Below are 17,184 nucleotides of genomic sequence, written 5' to 3' on the forward strand. Positions count from 1 at the left end.
AGTAATTATGCTTTAATATTGATTTTCTCCTGAATCCAAAGGGAGAAAGTGGAGTCCGAGTTAACATTTCTGGGACTTCTCATTATGGAGAATCGTTTGAAAAAGGAAACCAAACCGGTCTTAAAGGAGCTGAGTGAGGCCCACATCAGGACCATAATGGTTACAGGTTTGTTTCTAGAGGCCTGACAAGCCAACTTTATCCTGGGCATAATGTGCTGAACGCGTCACTGCAACTGAGCCAGAAAAGAAGATACTCTGCTGTCGAATTTGTTCCTTGTGGTCAGCAGCCCTGTGTAACTGGTCCAGGAGCTCTGCAGGCAGGGTCCATATCTCATTCTCTCTGTATAATGTCCATTCCTCTTTGTGAGAAACTGCAGAGTATCAGGAGGCTCATGGTGAATGTTTAAACATGAGGACAGATGATGTGCTGTCATAGAAAGTCCCAATAAGACTTCTATGTGAAGGATGTGAGCTCTGATTGATGGTCCCCTGGGCATAAAAGCCAGGCATGATGTATGTGTTCTGCAAACCCAAGCATGGCCTGTCTCTAAGTGTTCCAGATTTCAAGGATGGCCTTATGCTATCAGACTGGAGAATTTGATTATGTTTACTACTAAGCACTATCTGTTTCCTAAAGACTAGTCAGTCAGTTGTGAAGAGTTTACACGCACATTCACTGTGGGCTGGAAACAAGGCTAAGTATTGCGAAGTTAGTGTATACCCACTAAGGCATTTTGGGGTGGGGGGAAGAGAAGATAAACGGTTATAAAACAAACCAGGGAGCAATAAATATCCCAAAAGATCATAAAGAAAGGTGGTAAGGAGGCAACTCAGTACTGGTTGTTGCTAGATTTGTATCTAAAACAAGGCCAAAATTTCTTTGTATCTCAGGTGACAATCTTCAAACAGCCATTACTGTTGCAAAGAATTCCGAAATGATTCCTCCAGGCAGTCAAGTCATCATTGTGGAAGCCAATGAGCCAGAAGAGCTTGTTCCTGCAGCTGTGTCTTGGCAGCTGGTAGAGAACCAAGAGACTGGACCTGGGAAGAAGAATGTGAGCAAATATAGAAGCCCCTTTTTCTAGGCCTGCACTGGTGGCATATGGCCCTGGTACAGCACAGCTGGTTCAGCTGTAGAAGTCATTGCAGTAATAATTCTCACATCTGTCCAGAGGGCTATAGTTTGCAAAGCATCTCTGAACACAGCTCAGTCCTGGATGTGTAGTGCAGTTGCTGTCATCCAATCTTCTGAATGCAGGCTTTACCAAACAACTCAGAATCCCTGGAGTGGAAGAGATGTTATCATCCCCTTTTTCCAGAGGTTCCCATGTGTTGTTATGTCTGATTTATACCTATGTAATTACTATTTGATCTTTACAAAACCCTATGCAGTTAGGCTAATTGTTCAGAGTACATACAAGAAAATAGAATCAAGTCCAAGCACTGGTGGCTCACACCTGTAATCTTAGCTACTCAGGAGGCTGAGATCTGAAAATTGTGGTTCAAAGCCAGCCCAGGCAGGAAAGTCCATGAGACTGTTATCTCCAATTAACCACCAGAAAACTGGAAGTGGTGCTGGGGCTCAAAGTGGTAGATAGCTTGCCTTGGGCAAAATTGCTCAGGGACAGCACCTAGGCCCTAAGTTCAAGCTCCACAACCAACAAAAAAAGGAAAGTAAAGAAAATAGAATCACATAAACTGATGAGATGTACAGCAGAAACCAGACTCAGGTCTGTGTCCTACCAAAAATTCATGGGCATTTTGTTTACACTGTGTCTTTGACAGAACACTGACAGGTGGTGGGTGTCTTTAGCCAGCAGTCATCCTGTGCACTTAGAACAGAGAGCTCCTTCATATGAAGAGAATGGCCAGAGTTTGACATCCCATCACTAAATGTAGCACTGATGCTTTTGTGTGACTTCAAAGAGAGAGGCCTCCTGGTGAGGAATTACAGAAATGCTCCCTTGCTTCAGGCTGAGCAGCCTTTCAGATTGTGGAGTGTAGAGTAGACATTTGTGCACCACACCAACTGCACAACTGTACAAAATGGCCCTGCCCCTTCAACCACATAGGATGTAAATGATGATAGCTCTCTCTATCCCTCCCTCTCTCTCCTTTCATCCTTCTGCTGCTATTTTCCTTGTGCGCTCACTTGCTTCTCCATCAATATGTGTTGCCTGGCTTTTAGACCTCAGACTCAGAACTCAGGAATTTAACAAACTAACGAACAGCCCTCACCTCACTCAGGGGTTTAATATGTTTGGTGAAATTTAGGTTATCATTGGAGGAAGTTACTTCACGGTCTTAGGTTTCTTCCTCCTCTCTGGCTTTCTATACTTCCACTTCCTACCTTCCTAGTACAAGTAAAAGATACTCCTGTCCTTATGTCCAGTAGAGTGCCTTATTAAATGCCCTTTCTTAGTTGTTTTGCAGTATGTATCATGTGTATGCCACCATACCTGGACGACAGATTGAGATGGAGCCTTGCTAATTTTTTGGTCCAGGCTGGTTATGAATCACAATTCTCCAGATCTCTTCTTCTAGATTAGCTAGAATTCCCGGGCATGAACCACCATACCTGGTCTTGATTTTTCTCTAAAGAAGGGAATATTCTCATCTCCTATAGTACTTGAATTCAGAGTCCTACAAAAATGTAAGGCTCTCTGAGAAGTGTTGCATGAAAAACCATTAACTGGTCAGGTGTGGAGGCTATGCATACACTGACATCATCAGAATCTTCCTTTGCAGCTAGAAGCTAAGTGGGCCTGGAACACAGAAAAAGGGAACACTGACACGTGGCAGGAATGGGGGAGGGGGTTAGGAGCAGGAATAGCAATGATGCAGAAGAAGATCTGGGCAACATCATCTTCATTCAGGGTCACCTGCTTCAATAGGGTCGTAACAAAAGATAGGGATCAAGTGCTGAAAGGACCTAGACATTTGGAAAAGGAGTCAGCTACTTTCCAGTGAAGAAACTGAACAAATGAATGTAAGAGATCTCCGCAAACCTAAGGCTGTGTGAGGAGAGGGATGAAGTAGAAATATGCTTCCTGCTCTTTCTTGTAATTTATTCCTAGTTGGTAAGGATTTATCTCCTAGGAAAGGACCCATGAGGTCTAAGTATCATGCATTCATATAATATGGGGTGCGTTTTGAGAATGCTCTTCCTGGAGAACAAAGCTCCAAGCCAAGTAACACATTCTGTATTTGCTGCCCTTCACTTTGCAATGAGAAATGAACACATTTTCCTCCAGGACAACACAGGAAAGCAGAGACAGTCCTTGATAGCTAATGTAGAAATAATTCTTTCTCGAGTTTAGGAAACCTACATTCCTCTTGGAAACAGTTCCATACCTGAAGGAGAAAGAGGGAGCTATTACCATTTTGCAATGAGTGGGAAGACCTATCAGGTGCTTTTTCAGCATTTCTACAGCTTGCTTCTCAAAGTAAGTACTCGAGAAGGGAAGTGTTTTGTTTTGCTCTTCAAATTAGTGAGGCACGGAGAGGAAGAGAACAATGAAGATGATGTTCAGCTGAGACTGTGTTAGTTAGGAAGCATACCTAAAAAGTCACTGCTCGCTTGCAAGATACCTTTGGTAGAATGGTAGACTGAATTCCCGGCTCATGTCGAACTTGTTATATCTTCTTGAGAAAATCTCTGAGTCCTAATGTAGAGATCCTTTGCTACTTTGCCTTGGATACCAGAAGGTATGCAAAGTGAGTCAGACTACTGTACTTAGCATATGTAGATAAGCAAATTATGGGTTGGGGAGGTAGTGCAGTAGTAAAGCACTTACGCACAAGGTCCTGAGTTTGATCCCCAACACAACCAAATGTAAATAAAAAATTATAAAGGAAAAAAGAAGTCACTGCTCACACAGAAAGCTCCTGATTCTACCTATACTAACCTGGCTCAGTGCATACTCAGGGCCACCCTTCAGAATTTGTGTTCTGATCCAGCTTCTCACCCCTGTTTTCAATCAGTCTCGGCTGCCCTCCCTCATTCCCTCTCCACTTTGGAGAACTTCCAGATCATTCCAAAAGTATTTCCTGTTTTATGGGTCAGCCTCTTTGAAAGCCACCAGCTCATGTCAGCCTGATCTCCATTCCCCTCCTGTCTGGATTCTTAAATTACAGCACGGGGAAACAAAGGCCCTGTGGTTTATTTTCAACCTCATTTGTTATCTTGTCCTCTGTGTGTCCTAGTTTAAAATAGTGCTGTGCAGGGTTGTGCTGTCAATGTGGAAAAGATAAATGGAGCAAAAGCTGAGGACAGCAACTATTTTTTAGCAAGGCCTGAAAAAAATTGGTCAACTTGCCAGTCAGGGACCAACAAATCTAGACTTGAAAGGCTTATAGCAAGCTCTTTTTTTTTTTTCCTCCAGATGGGAAGTTGAGACTCAGATAGGCTAAGTCATTTTCCTGAGGCTTGCACAGCTAATATCAGAATCTATTTCTCAACTTCTCGTCTATCACTATTTTCCTTAAAAAAATTTAAGCTCAATTTTATTGTTATTGTAAGGGTAATATACAGAGGAGTTAAACAGTTGAATAGTTTCACCTCTTTCCTCCTTTTCTCCCAGTTTTTCCCCCAACTCCCTCCCCCATTTTTAACATAGTGTCTAGTGGGTAACCCTATGCATTTGTTCACCATTTGTTCCACCTTTTCTGGGATCCCTCTTACCCCACCTCCAAAACAGATATAAGACAAAAGTTACAGAAATCAAAAACAGTGACAAAGGAGAAGAAAAAACAAGAAACATAGAACCTCCTGTTTCTATTTCTTGGATCTCATTTAGATAAACATCATTTTATATGATGATATGCCCATAGCTACAATTGAACCTTTGTGATCACCTCTGAAGAGTATCTCTCCTTTGGTCTCATTGTGTGAATGTCTAGAGTCCTGTATGATTTATCATATCCAAATATACTTTTTTGCCTTTTACCATTCAATGTGTTTACTTGTATATTTATAGGTACTTTTTAGTTATAACAAATGAGGGAAAACATGCAACTTATGTCTCTTTGGGTCTGGCTTACTTCACTTAATATAACTTTTTTCCTATGGTTATTTTCTCTGCCTTGCTGGAACTGTGGAGACAGACAGTAAGTAATAAAAAGAGCTGAATTTCCTTAAGTATTTTTATCCCTATGTGCTGCTTCTTAGTTATTATTATTAATTAGAGGTCACCCCAGCTAGAAAAAATGGTCTGCAAAAATGTAATAGAGTTGTGATAGAAGGCTTAAAGTGAAATTTTTATATTAAAGCATTAAATTCCTTTATTCCCCTTCCTGACATCAGCTCTAATGACATACCTCCTAGTGCTATATTAAATCAGAGACCAGGAATGGGTTTTCAGGATTTTTATTTTTAAAATGTTCTTGGGTACCAATCATATGGCAATGGTTATTTTTCTCTTTAGATTCTGGTAAATGGAACTATTTTTGCAAGAATGTCTCCTGGGCAGAAATCAAGCCTTGTTGAAGAATTTCAGAAATTAAAGTAGGTGGTATAGCATGAAAGAAAAAATGTATCTGTTATCTATTGCTGTGTAACAAATTCTTCCAGTCCTTAGAGGCTTAGAACATTATCTATCACTTTTATGTAACTGTAGGTTATGACTCCAGGTATGGCTCAGTTAAAGTCTGGGTCTCAAAGGATGCAATCAGGTGTTGGCCAGGATGTAATCATTTCAAGGCTTTGGCTTTACCACCAGAATCACTCTTATGTTGCTGGATAGATTTACCTCTTTGTGGACCCTGGAACTAAGAACCTCCATCTTTCCTTGATGGTTGGAAGAAGCCACTCTTAGTTCTTTGAGACATGACCCATTTCACAAAGAGAACTTGCATAATGTCACTATTGGCTTACATGAGGTTAAGCAAAAAAGAAATATAGAGACAGAGACTGACAGAGAGAACGGACACAGAGAAGTATTTAGAGAGACAGAGACACAAAGAAAGAGACCCAGAGAGGTGGACATTGTTGCTTTCTATATCCTAATCTCAGAAGTGACATCCCATCAGTTTTCCTGTCTTCTCTTCATTCAAGGCAAATCATCAGGTCCAACCCACACTCAAGAGAGTGGATTTCACACTGTTAATAAATTGCAGGATGCCACAGACCACTGAGGGTCATTTTAAAGCTGCCTACACTGCTGTAGCATCCATTTGGTACTCAAAGAGCATCTTGTAGAAGATCTCCTGCTTAAATGTGAAGGAAAGAAATGATGGGAAAGAGTTCTATAGTTTAGCATGGAAAAATTGGGAGTGTGTAGGAGTGACTACTAGGATGACTCATTAGATGATAGGTGAGCAATTTCTAGCCTTCTTGGCAAGAAGTGAAGTGGCATCTCTGTAATCGCGGTGTCCTTTCTTATCTCACTCAAAAACATAGATGACCAAGTTACATCAGAGAGAAACAGTTTTTTTTGTTTAGACTAGATCAGCTTTTTGCCTTCTGTGAGTTTTACGGTTTCTGGACTGCAATTTAAAACAACAACAACAACAGAGAGTAGTGAAACTCTGGATGATTGCTTATGAGTACTAGGACAAATTGGGAGAGTCAAATACAACGTAATAGCTCCCATAATGCTTTCCCACTGGGAGAATGACCAGTATCTAAAGTGACCTGTTCATTCACATGTCTCAAATACCTGAGAAATTTTTGTCCCTAAAGCAAAATTAACTCAGGAAAGCACATGCTATCTGAGAGTAAGCTGTCATCTCAATTTCTCCATCTTCCTCTTCCTGGTTTTATCATCTATGTTGTGCATAAGGCTGTGCAGATTCTTTTTCTGAAATCAGGGAATGCCAGAAGAGGCAAGGGCATTAGAGTGATACAGAGATCAGATACATGCATTACGTATGAAGGATGGAAGCCACTCTCAGCTCATATGGGCACTGTGATGACATACGTGTGCATATGCTTATAGGGTGATTTCCATCCAACATTATCCCAATACCAAATCCAGCCCAATATTTCAGCCCAATATCAGACTGAACCATATGCATTTGACCAATCTGATCTACAAAAGAGTCTTTGTTTTTGGCCCAACCAGCAGTAAGAACCTGATATTTATCCCTTAGTTGATTTCATTGTTTTATCAGATTTGGGGAAAATGTCACCGAATTCTTTATTGTATTATAACCAATCAATTCTAGTAATAATAGAAAGCACCTGAAATTCCTTTTCTGACAGCAGCTCTAAGTTTTACTCCTCTACATATAAAATGCTAGCACATCTGACTGCTTTGGATGGAGGCATATTATTTCATTGTCACTCTGAGCTGCAGTAGGAGTATGGGTACTTGCCTCTAGTTTTGTCTTCTAAATTATATCTCCAATGTTTCTCATTGAAATTTATGACCTCTAAACCCTCATCAGCAACCAGAATTCAGCCAGGTTAGGGGATGAGCTCTGTAGTAGGCTGTGTGAAAGAGGACACGTTCTGATGTGTGTGATCACTGTTTTGGCTGTTGACCTTGGCAATATCACTACCGTTTCAGTGTGATTGATCGAAACAATTTAAATAATGCAATGGCCTTTCCTCCTATGGGACTATGTTTGTCCAAGTAATTTGCCTTCAGCATGATCTCATGTATGTTCAGCATACACTTACACACACATACACACATTACCTATGAGTTAGTTGTGATAGAAATGATGCGAAGGTATTGCCATGCCATTCATTTTCCCTATCTTTTCCCCTGCAGTTATTATGTGGGCATGTGTGGAGATGGAGCCAATGACTGTGGGGTGAGTAGAAATAACTTCTGCTGTCATAGATAGCTCATCACTGCCCCCTTGAATACTCCCAAATTCTCTGAGTCAGTCTCTTCATCCTCCTTCCAGCAAACATTTCTTCATTTTGTTGTGTATGTGTTCACCTCTATCTGACTATGAGTGAGGGGTGGAGGGAGATAGAATGAGGTGAATCACTCAGCTGCTTTCTGGAAACTCCTGGAACAACAAAGAGGTGCTACTCAGACTCCCACATTTCAGACCTAGTAGAGACTTTACAACATTACCTGGTTTAAATAGTTTGTGTTACCAATAATAAAATGAAAGTATATACCTGATAAAGTCTTAGTGAAGGAAAAGAGGGTTTTTTTTGTTTTTGTTTTTGTCTTTAGGTACTAGTCTTGGGGCTTGAACTCAGGGCCTGGGCATTCATTGTTCCTGAGCTTTTTTGCTCAAGGCTCAGAGTTCCACAGCTCTACTTCTGGCTTCTTGGTGGTTAATTAGAGGTAAGAATCTCACAGACTTTCCTGCCCAGAGCAGGCTTTGAACTGTGATTCTCAGATCTCAGCTTCCTGAGTAGCTAAGATTATAGGTGTGAGCCACTGAAGCCAGGCTAAGTGAAGGAAAAGTTTAAAATGGATTACAGTTTTGAATTACATGTAAATTTTACTTATTTCCATCAAACTTCCCCTCTGAGGTTCATATTTAACTTTAGCTTCACCAAAAGCACTCACTGAAATCTTGACTGAACTATTTTGCCATTACATACTATAACAAATCCTATGCCCAGTGATTCTCAGATTATTTCTCATACATGACAGAAGGGAAGTATGTGTTTCATATTGTGAGTTTTAAAGATGTTGTTGAAACAAGAGTTTATCTTGAGGATTACATATATAAAGGAATTTTTAGTAGCTAATTGTGTGATACTGCATGAAGATGGTGGGTATATGTAACTCAGTGGTAGAGCACTTGCCTACCTTGGGAGAGGGGTGACCCACAATATTAAAAATGAAATTAAAGAAAAACAAAGAACAAAAGGATGCTGGCAGCTCACATGGGTAATCCTAGCTACTCAGGAGGCTGAGATGTGATGATGGAAGTTTGAAGCCAACCCTTGCAGTAAAGTGCATAAGACTTTTATCTCCAATAGCCTACTTGGAAAAAGCCAAGAGTAGCTCTGTGGGTCAAATGGTAGAATGCTAGCCTTGAGCAAAAGAAGCTCAAGTTCTAGGACCAGTGACGAAGAAGGAGGAGGAGGAGGGAGGAGGAGGAAGGGGAGGAAGGAGGAGAGGAGGATTGCTTTGTAGCCCCAAAGCAAATTAAATATTTTAAGATCTAGATATTTTACTTTCTTACATATTTGCTCCAAAGTTCAGTGAAAATTTTTGGTCATACTTGATTTATTAGAAGTTCACTTTTGCCTTATTCTTCATGAGTAGAAACTAGATCTTAGTCTGTTGTTGAAAAGTAGAATAAATATCAATTCTTAATAATTATGTAGAGTTCAAAATAAAACAAAGAGAACAAATGCGAAAAAGAAGTCTCTGTTCCCCCAAGAGTTCATAGAACTCTTGATAGAAGAAATAAGTATACATGAAAACAACCTCTAACATATGGTATATGACTTTACATTACCTAGCAGAGCTACAAAACACTTAGGGGGAAAAGAGGAAGGAGGAAATATTTGAATATTTATTGAACTTGTATCTAGTATATATCATCTGTGGTACTAGGTACTTTTGTATTCTACAGAACTTTATAAATACAAATCTCATTTCATGCTCACACATTTCTTATAGGATTAGGAGCCCTTTAGCCTGATTATTGACCAGTCTTTTTCTGCGTTCTCAGTCTTGTCAAGAAACATTAGTTCTTACTGCTGTGGGACAACACAGTTCAGCATAAGTGGAACCCAGTCTCTCATCCACTGATTTTGCTGTGTGCCTCCTACTTTATCCTAACACTTAAGTGGTTGGCTGGTCCAGGTAGAGTAGAAGGTGGGAATTAAGCTCTTTTCCCTCATTTTTCATGGCCTTCTAAGTGTAAGAGCTGAGATGGTGAAGGTCCCCAGCCAAAGTCCATCTGAATTCTGTCACTTTTAAAAGGCTTTTGAAGGAGTACTTCTATTTCCTTATGACATCTTCTTTCCACACAGAAAATGGGGCTGCCTGATGCATGTGCATGCATGCACATACACATATGTGCAAACATGATTCACTGTTTAATTGCTGTCTCTTTAATTGGTAACTTTGTGGGTCAGGAATGGCAAGAGATACCAGGTTAAGCGTAACTAGAGACCCAGAAAATAAAGATTTCCAGGTACAACTCAATGATGTGATGGACAGTGTATTAGTATTTGAGTAGTCAGAATCTGGAGTGAGCCATCATGAGTTGACATGGATCAATCATTCCAGGCTCTGAAAATGGCTCATGCAGGCATCTCGCTGTCAGAGCAAGAAGCATCAGTGGCATCCCCTTTCACCTCAAAAATAGCCAACATTGAGTGTGTGCCTCACCTGATCAGGTAAGCGCCACTTCCCCTCCCCTTTCCCCTTGGGGCCAGCAGGCTCATCATCTGGCTGAGGAGACAGACAGACTTCTACTATAACTTAAAGTCATAAATGCCATGATAGAGATGTGGGCAAAAATGCTGATAGAGCACTAAATTGAGGTACAATTAGCGCTGTTTGAAAATGCTAAGTTACACACACACACACACACACACACACACACACACACACACACACACACACACACACACACACGATCTTTTACTGACTGACCCTTAAAAATAGGTGGGTTTGTCATGTGGACATTTGATATTTAAAACCTGTTTGCATTTCTTCTCTGTTTCTTTACTTCATATACTGGATACTTGCTGGAATATGTCTCCCAGCTATTTTGGATGAGTTAGAAAGCCAAAAGGGGACAATACTAGTTTATCCAAATGCTGTTGTATGGTTCTAAAATGGAAGTTTATGAATATTCAAAATGTTGACATAAAAGATAGTAAGATTGGTTAGGCAACGGAAGGAAGGAAGAGCAGTTCATTTTCCCTGTTTATTTTCTCCAACACTCTACCTTTATTTCTGATCTGATCTTTATTTATATCTTAAATGAAATTACAAATGAAACAGTAGGTTTTGTACTGTTGTTCATAAATCTGTTTCTCATTGTCTACTAAGCACTTGGGGGTGACTTCCAGACATCTATGTAGTCAGTGTTCTGGAAGTCATCACCAAATTTTGAGGTTTATCCCCAAATGACAACCTTGCAACTCTCTAGCATGTCCGTTGGTCCATCAGGACCAACCACTTACTTACTTTAAGGAAAATGTCCAACCTGAAATTTCATGACTTCAGACACGGCAGCTTTACACATTTCCATGGACTCTGTACCCATGTTTTTCTCCAACCTAACACATCCTTACATCTTCTATCTTCAGAATAGCACCTCTTACCAACTCCACAGACCCTGATTTTTTTTTGGGGGGGGGGTCAGTTGTAGGGCTTGAACTCTGGAGTTGGACGCTGTGCCTCAGCTCTCCAGCTCAAGGCAAGCGCTCTACCGCTTGAGCCACAGCACCACTTCCGTTTTTCTAGTGGTTTATTGGCGATAAGAGTCTCATGGACTGTCTTGCCTGGGCCGATTTTGAATTGTGATCCTCAGATTTCAGCCTCCTGAGTAGTTAGGATTAGAGGCATGAGCCTCCGGTGCCAGGTGCCACAGGCCCTGATTTTCAGGAAAATTTGGTCCTTTAAATCAAGCATGGATATTCAGAAGCTCAAAGTAATTTTGACTTATCACATGTGTTGTCTCACAGCAGTAAGGACTAATGTTTCTTGACAAGACTGAGAACACAGAGTGCACAAAGAGGCTAATACTTTACTGATTTGTCATTGCCGAACCTCTCTAAGATTTTGGCTACATTCCTGTTGGCTTAACCTTGGCTTAATACAATGATAGCATCAATAATGTGATACCCATCATGAATATAAATCATGTTGTTCTCTGTGTCAAAGAATAGTGCAGTCTTTATTGAATGAGTTAAATTCTAGTATGTGTGTATACGTGTGTATGCAGATCCATACAAGACAAAGAATTTTATACCTGTTGTATGATGAGATGTACCTCATGAAAATGAACCTACGTAAATGAACATCCAGACAATACAGTAAACATTCCAGTTGAGTTTCAGAACTCAAACCATGAAGAAAATTTCCATGGGTCTGGAAAGATAAATAGGATTGGTGTAAACAGAACGCAGGAGTGAATTCTAGGTGGGGAGAGGGGAAAGCTACTTATTTACAAACAGGGTGGCAGTTTCAGATTGTGGCATGGAAGCCAGCTAGCCCAGCTGGCAGGGATCTTTCTTAGATGGGAGCCATGTGGGTTAAGATGGAGAGCATGTGTGAATTAGCTCTTGTAGCGAGCCTGACCTCCTGGATAGTGATACAAGGAGGCTACCTCACCCATCTAAAATGCGTTGGTACTTGAACTTCAGATGCTGTTCTTCATGCATGTAGCTCAATTAATTTCTGAATGCCAAATGCTGTTTAGAATACAAGTCATGATGTAAAATGTCTCTGGTGGCAGATGGTAGAGGAAGACTTCAGGGTAGAAATTGTTTGCTTTTATACTTCACAGCTTCATAAGAATTAGATATGATTCAGCTCTGTTAAGCTCATTTTACCTTTTATGATCCTTGACAGTTCTTATTCCTGAGAAAGTGCACTGGGGTGGGGGAGGAGTAGGGAGATGGGTGTAAGCGATAATGTGTTTTTAGATGCGTACATCCACATTTGCATTTTTCATTTTTATCCTTTGATACATGATTCACTGATTTTTATAGTTCAGGTTATTTAGGATAAGAACTGTATCTTATTCATTATTTTTTTTTTAGCAATCATAATGCCCTATCACTAAGCTGGGCACATCACATTAGAAGGATATTTAGCTAATATGTGAATAAACGCATGAGCTACTTAAAATTCATAATCATTAAGAGCTGAGTAATTGTAGAGTCCCATGCAAACATTCCTTATTGTGTACATAATTTTTTTTAATTTCAGTTTCTTTTGAATCTGGGTGTTTTCATTTTTCTGGAATTATGTATAATTGCAGAATAAGGCTAGAATCATAATATTTATGTCAGACTTGGGAAAACAATCCAGGCTTCTTTTCAGCTTTTTTAAAATTTTTTTCCTGCTCAGTTCTGTGTCAGAAACAAATGGTAGCACCTCACCGCCTCATGGAAAACATCTGCCTGAGCATCCCAGTCTATTTCTTAACCTTCACCTTCTCATCTTGCCTGAGGCAAAGTGGTTAATAGTTTGTCTTTTAAGGCTTTTCGTTTCATGTCTCTATTTGGTTAAGAAAAGTCCTGGAGCAGAACGAGTGTCCATGTCACCTGCTGGAAATTAAAAACAGGACGGACGCGGTCTCTCCCATGAGGATTTGTTCCTCTCTGAGCAGAAGAGACTGCAGAACCATCAGGTGTTGCTTCTTCACATTGCCGTCTCTTGGTCTGCTATGATCCATCCTGCGGCAGAGCTCAGTTGAAGGATAACAGCTCAAATAGAATTTTTTTTAAAAAAGAGGAATATCTACTTTCTGAGCTGTGGTTTTTGTTTTTGTTTTTTTTACAGCAGCCTGGATCTTTTGATCTCTACCCCAGCTTAGATGACTGCCCCAGGTTCTTCCTGAAATATCAAAATCAGCAAACCTGTCTATCTCAAATATTAATCACATCCATGCCACTTAAAATTTGAAAGCTCCCATTCTTTAGCTTTATGCATCTAAGAGCCTCTAGAACTCACAATTTCCCAGAAAGCAGAGGTTGTTAAGATATAAGACGTCATAATCAAGTCAACATTTGGCAATTTGCACCTTATCATAATGTTGCAGTGTGTTTATAATATATGGTGATCTTATTTCATGGAAATTACTGCTTGATACATTTTATATTCTTTGTGATTCCCAGTGTAGCTGGTATCTCCTAAGACCTAAATAAAAGTGAGTCAAGAATCAGTGGGGATGTAATGATGAAAGTATGGCATACATAGAGGAGAATTCCAGTGATATAACCCTTTTGAACAACTAACTTATAGTTTAACAAAATAAATACTAGGAAGCTGTAGCATGTTTTTTGGTAGGGGGAGGGATTTCCAAAGGAAGGCAGATGAATGGAGAGAGAAAAGGTAGACAATTACAACCATAATAGTCAATGTACATATGTGAAAATAAACACAAAGTCATTTGAGGGGATAGGTGGGGTTAAAGAATCAAGAATGGAAGTAATGATTAAGGACAGTATGAATGAATGAATGAAAGAGTAACTGACAGAATGAATCAGTGACTTGGTAAATAAGAGAGTATGAATCAGTAATAAGTCAATGCATTTGAATAGGGTATTAAAATCAAGCTGTTTTATGTACTCATTACCTGACAGGAAATGAAAAACTCTCTTTACAACATCTTAATAATAACAAAAAATTATATTTAACAATATCAAACTGTTTTTAAATATAAATTACACATAAACTATGTACATTTTTTGAAATATAGACTTCATAATTTTTAATGTATACAACTAAATTATATGATTTATTTTAGTATATGTGACTAACTTTTTATAATTTATTTTGAACAGAGAGGGCCGAGCTGCTCTGGTTTCGTCCTTCGGAATCTTTAAGTATTTGACCATGTATGGCATAATACAGGGTGTTGGAATTTTACTGCTTTACTGGGTATGAATCAAAATCATTTCTTTTACAACCTTGGTTTTTTCTTTAGGGGTATGCCCCCCCTCCCCGCCACAGAAGATTCGGTGTTTTATAAATAAATAACATTTCCCAAAATGGTGCCTACAAACTTAGGAACCTGGTAAAATGGTACATGAAATATGGAACTAGAAATAAGTAGATGTGGATCAGTTTTCTAGGGTGTTGGGATTTTTGCCCTCTTTGAGTTCCTTTTTCTTTGAGTATGAAGAGATCATCAGAGCATCCTAAATATAACTCAGCAGGAAGTAGATCAGTCTTCATCTGTGAAATAATTTTGGCAAAGGACTAAGAAGAGATTTAAAAAAGAGAGAAGTTTTTGGATTCAATTTTAAATCATTGTAATTCTGCAAATCTTCCATACTGGAGCTTTGCTCACAAACCTATCCAAAACTTATAGAGTGAGCAAAGACTTAGCAGTTCTTTGGCACTGAAAAGAGATGCTTAAATTATGAATCTATTAAGAATTAGAACTTTATAAAGATTGGAAGTAATTTTCATTAGTCCAAGCATAGCCTTCTCTACAGTGAAATGTTTCAATAGGGTCAGAGAACTGTAGGGAAAAAGGTATTTCACTGCTTTTGGTGGGGATAGGGGAGGGGGTAAGGGAAGGTGAAAAGATGCACGAGAGGACCACAGATTAGAGCATCCTGTGGATTATCACCTAAGGCCATACACAGGGGGCTATAAAGAGGCCAGGTGAGGAGAAATAAGATCTAGACTGAGTCAGGTAACCTGGATTCAAGTGCTGCATCCGTCCAAGACCAATATTAGGTCTTTCCCTTAGCCAATACCTACCCCCTGCCTCTGGGAAGCCGAACTGGTGGATTGCTACTATCTCCTCCAGAGTGGTAGGGAAGCTGATCTTAGAATGAAAACTAAAACTATGTTGAAAATTTCTCCCTATTCTGTCTCTTTCTGCATATACATAATTTTACCACTTTTATGGGAAAAGAAGAAGAGAGGATAGGAGAAATAAAAGAGATAAAGTTGGGATAGGCCTTGCAGTTTTCCATAAAAGTTGAAGCAGAACTTAAGTGTTCAGGAATATGGGTAGAACCTAGTTTAGAGCTCGGTCAGTGGATATGAGCTAATAAAGGTAGCTAGATTCAAAAGATGTTATAGAAGATGACTTCCTTTTAAGAGTAGTGATTTGACATTTATGCCTAAATACTTCAAGTCTATAAGTGTGAGCTTGAAAGTTAAGTTCTGTGTCTATTCAGTTATTTACAAAGTTGGCAATGAGCTTGATTAGGGAAGGCTCCTTGTTCATTTTGTGAACATTAACTGGTTCCCAGAAAGCTCTGCTGCAGACCCAACCCATGGATAAGGATGGAGAACAACTCTATTTAAATAAACTGAGGCCTTGAGTTTAAATTTTAAGCCTAAAGTTCCTGAGAGAATGTTTAGGCCTCAATATCTTATATTGAGAACTCAACAGCCCAAGTTGCAATGACAACTATCAGATTAATCTGACTGATAGAAAGATGGTACCAGTCTGACTGACTCATTGATGATATGAAACACAGTAAATTCTGGGATATACTGACCCAGTCTCATTCCTTCCAGTGAGATGGATCATGGTTTCCAACCTAAGCAAGTCTAGTTAATCTATATAAATTATCTCTAGTTAATCACAGAAAAATCCAGAAGTGGTGCTGTGGCTCAAGTGGTTGAGTGCCAACCTTGAGCAATAAAAGAGTCCACATCAGTGCCCAGGCCCAGAGTTCTAAGCCCCAGGACTGGCAAAAAAAAAAAAAAAGAAAAATGATGTTGGGAATAATAAATATGCAGATAGAAACCACATTTAACATTTATTTTTTTTCTTTTATAGCAACTACAAATCTTTGGGAATTATCAGTATCTCGTGCAAGATATGGTTATTACTTTGATGGTCTGTCTGACAAGTAAGCATTTTAGCAAATCAAACCTTCCGGGTCATACTTGTGTGTGAGATTCTAGAAATACACAAATAGAACTTGATAGCCTATGATTTTTTTGAAAGTAATACTTGTGGAAGTGAGTTGAGCTTAGATTAGTGGTAACATATCCCAATAACAGAAACGTTATTGACATAGTCTGAATCCTTTGTAGTTTGTCTTGTATATAGAAAAGTGAAAAATCTAAAAAGGATTTTTTAACCCAAAAGCCACTTCCCATTACTCAGCTATGCCTCACATTGACATGAAACTAGATTTCTGCTAAGTCTTTGACATGTGAGAACAAATGCTAACGTTTTCTTATAGTTGAATTTTCTCAAAAGCAAGGTGTGGCTTAGAGCAGCTATTGTTCATTTCCTTCCTTTGAGATGACACTGATAAAGCATTTCTGATCAAGGAACTCAGAGTCTGATACTAACTTTTAATAAGTGAAAAAGGTGTCTACCTCAAGGGAGAGCACAGAAAATGAATGGTGCTGTCACCTCCTTTTCTTTGTTCAACAGCAGGAGGTTAGGAAAAAATAACAGAATAGCAGACAATGCAAGAAATTAATAACCTTGGAATTTCATGTAGCATCTTAAAATACTGATATTGAAATCATTTATTATAGCAACCCAATGACAAAACTTAGCAGTATCTGAGTGATCAGTAATATCAATTTTGGTTATTAGAACTGAAATGTCTATTCATAGCCCATTAAATACTTTTCTACA

General features: G+C 39.2%; 1 protein-coding gene across 1 annotated transcript in view; it reads left to right on the forward strand.

The window, feature by feature from the left end:
- Atp13a5 (ATPase 13A5) overlaps nucleotides 1–17,184 on the forward strand; it is a 99,317-nt gene that overhangs the window by 67,709 nt on the left and 14,424 nt on the right. Inside the window, exons 18-25 of the mRNA XM_042670324.1 lie at nucleotides 42–166; nucleotides 892–1,055; nucleotides 3,321–3,446; nucleotides 5,427–5,506; nucleotides 7,719–7,761; nucleotides 10,164–10,273; nucleotides 14,402–14,498; nucleotides 16,366–16,438. Of these exons, the coding sequence (XP_042526258.1) occupies nucleotides 42–166; nucleotides 892–1,055; nucleotides 3,321–3,446; nucleotides 5,427–5,506; nucleotides 7,719–7,761; nucleotides 10,164–10,273; nucleotides 14,402–14,498; nucleotides 16,366–16,438 (818 nt within the window). The remainder of the gene's footprint in view (nucleotides 1–41; nucleotides 167–891; nucleotides 1,056–3,320; nucleotides 3,447–5,426; nucleotides 5,507–7,718; nucleotides 7,762–10,163; nucleotides 10,274–14,401; nucleotides 14,499–16,365; nucleotides 16,439–17,184) is intronic.

This window comes from Dipodomys spectabilis, unplaced genomic scaffold, assembly GCF_019054845.1.
Source record: "Dipodomys spectabilis isolate Male_0828 unplaced genomic scaffold, ASM1905484v1 ptg000017l, whole genome shotgun sequence".
Taxonomy (NCBI): domain Eukaryota; kingdom Metazoa; phylum Chordata; class Mammalia; order Rodentia; family Heteromyidae; genus Dipodomys; species Dipodomys spectabilis.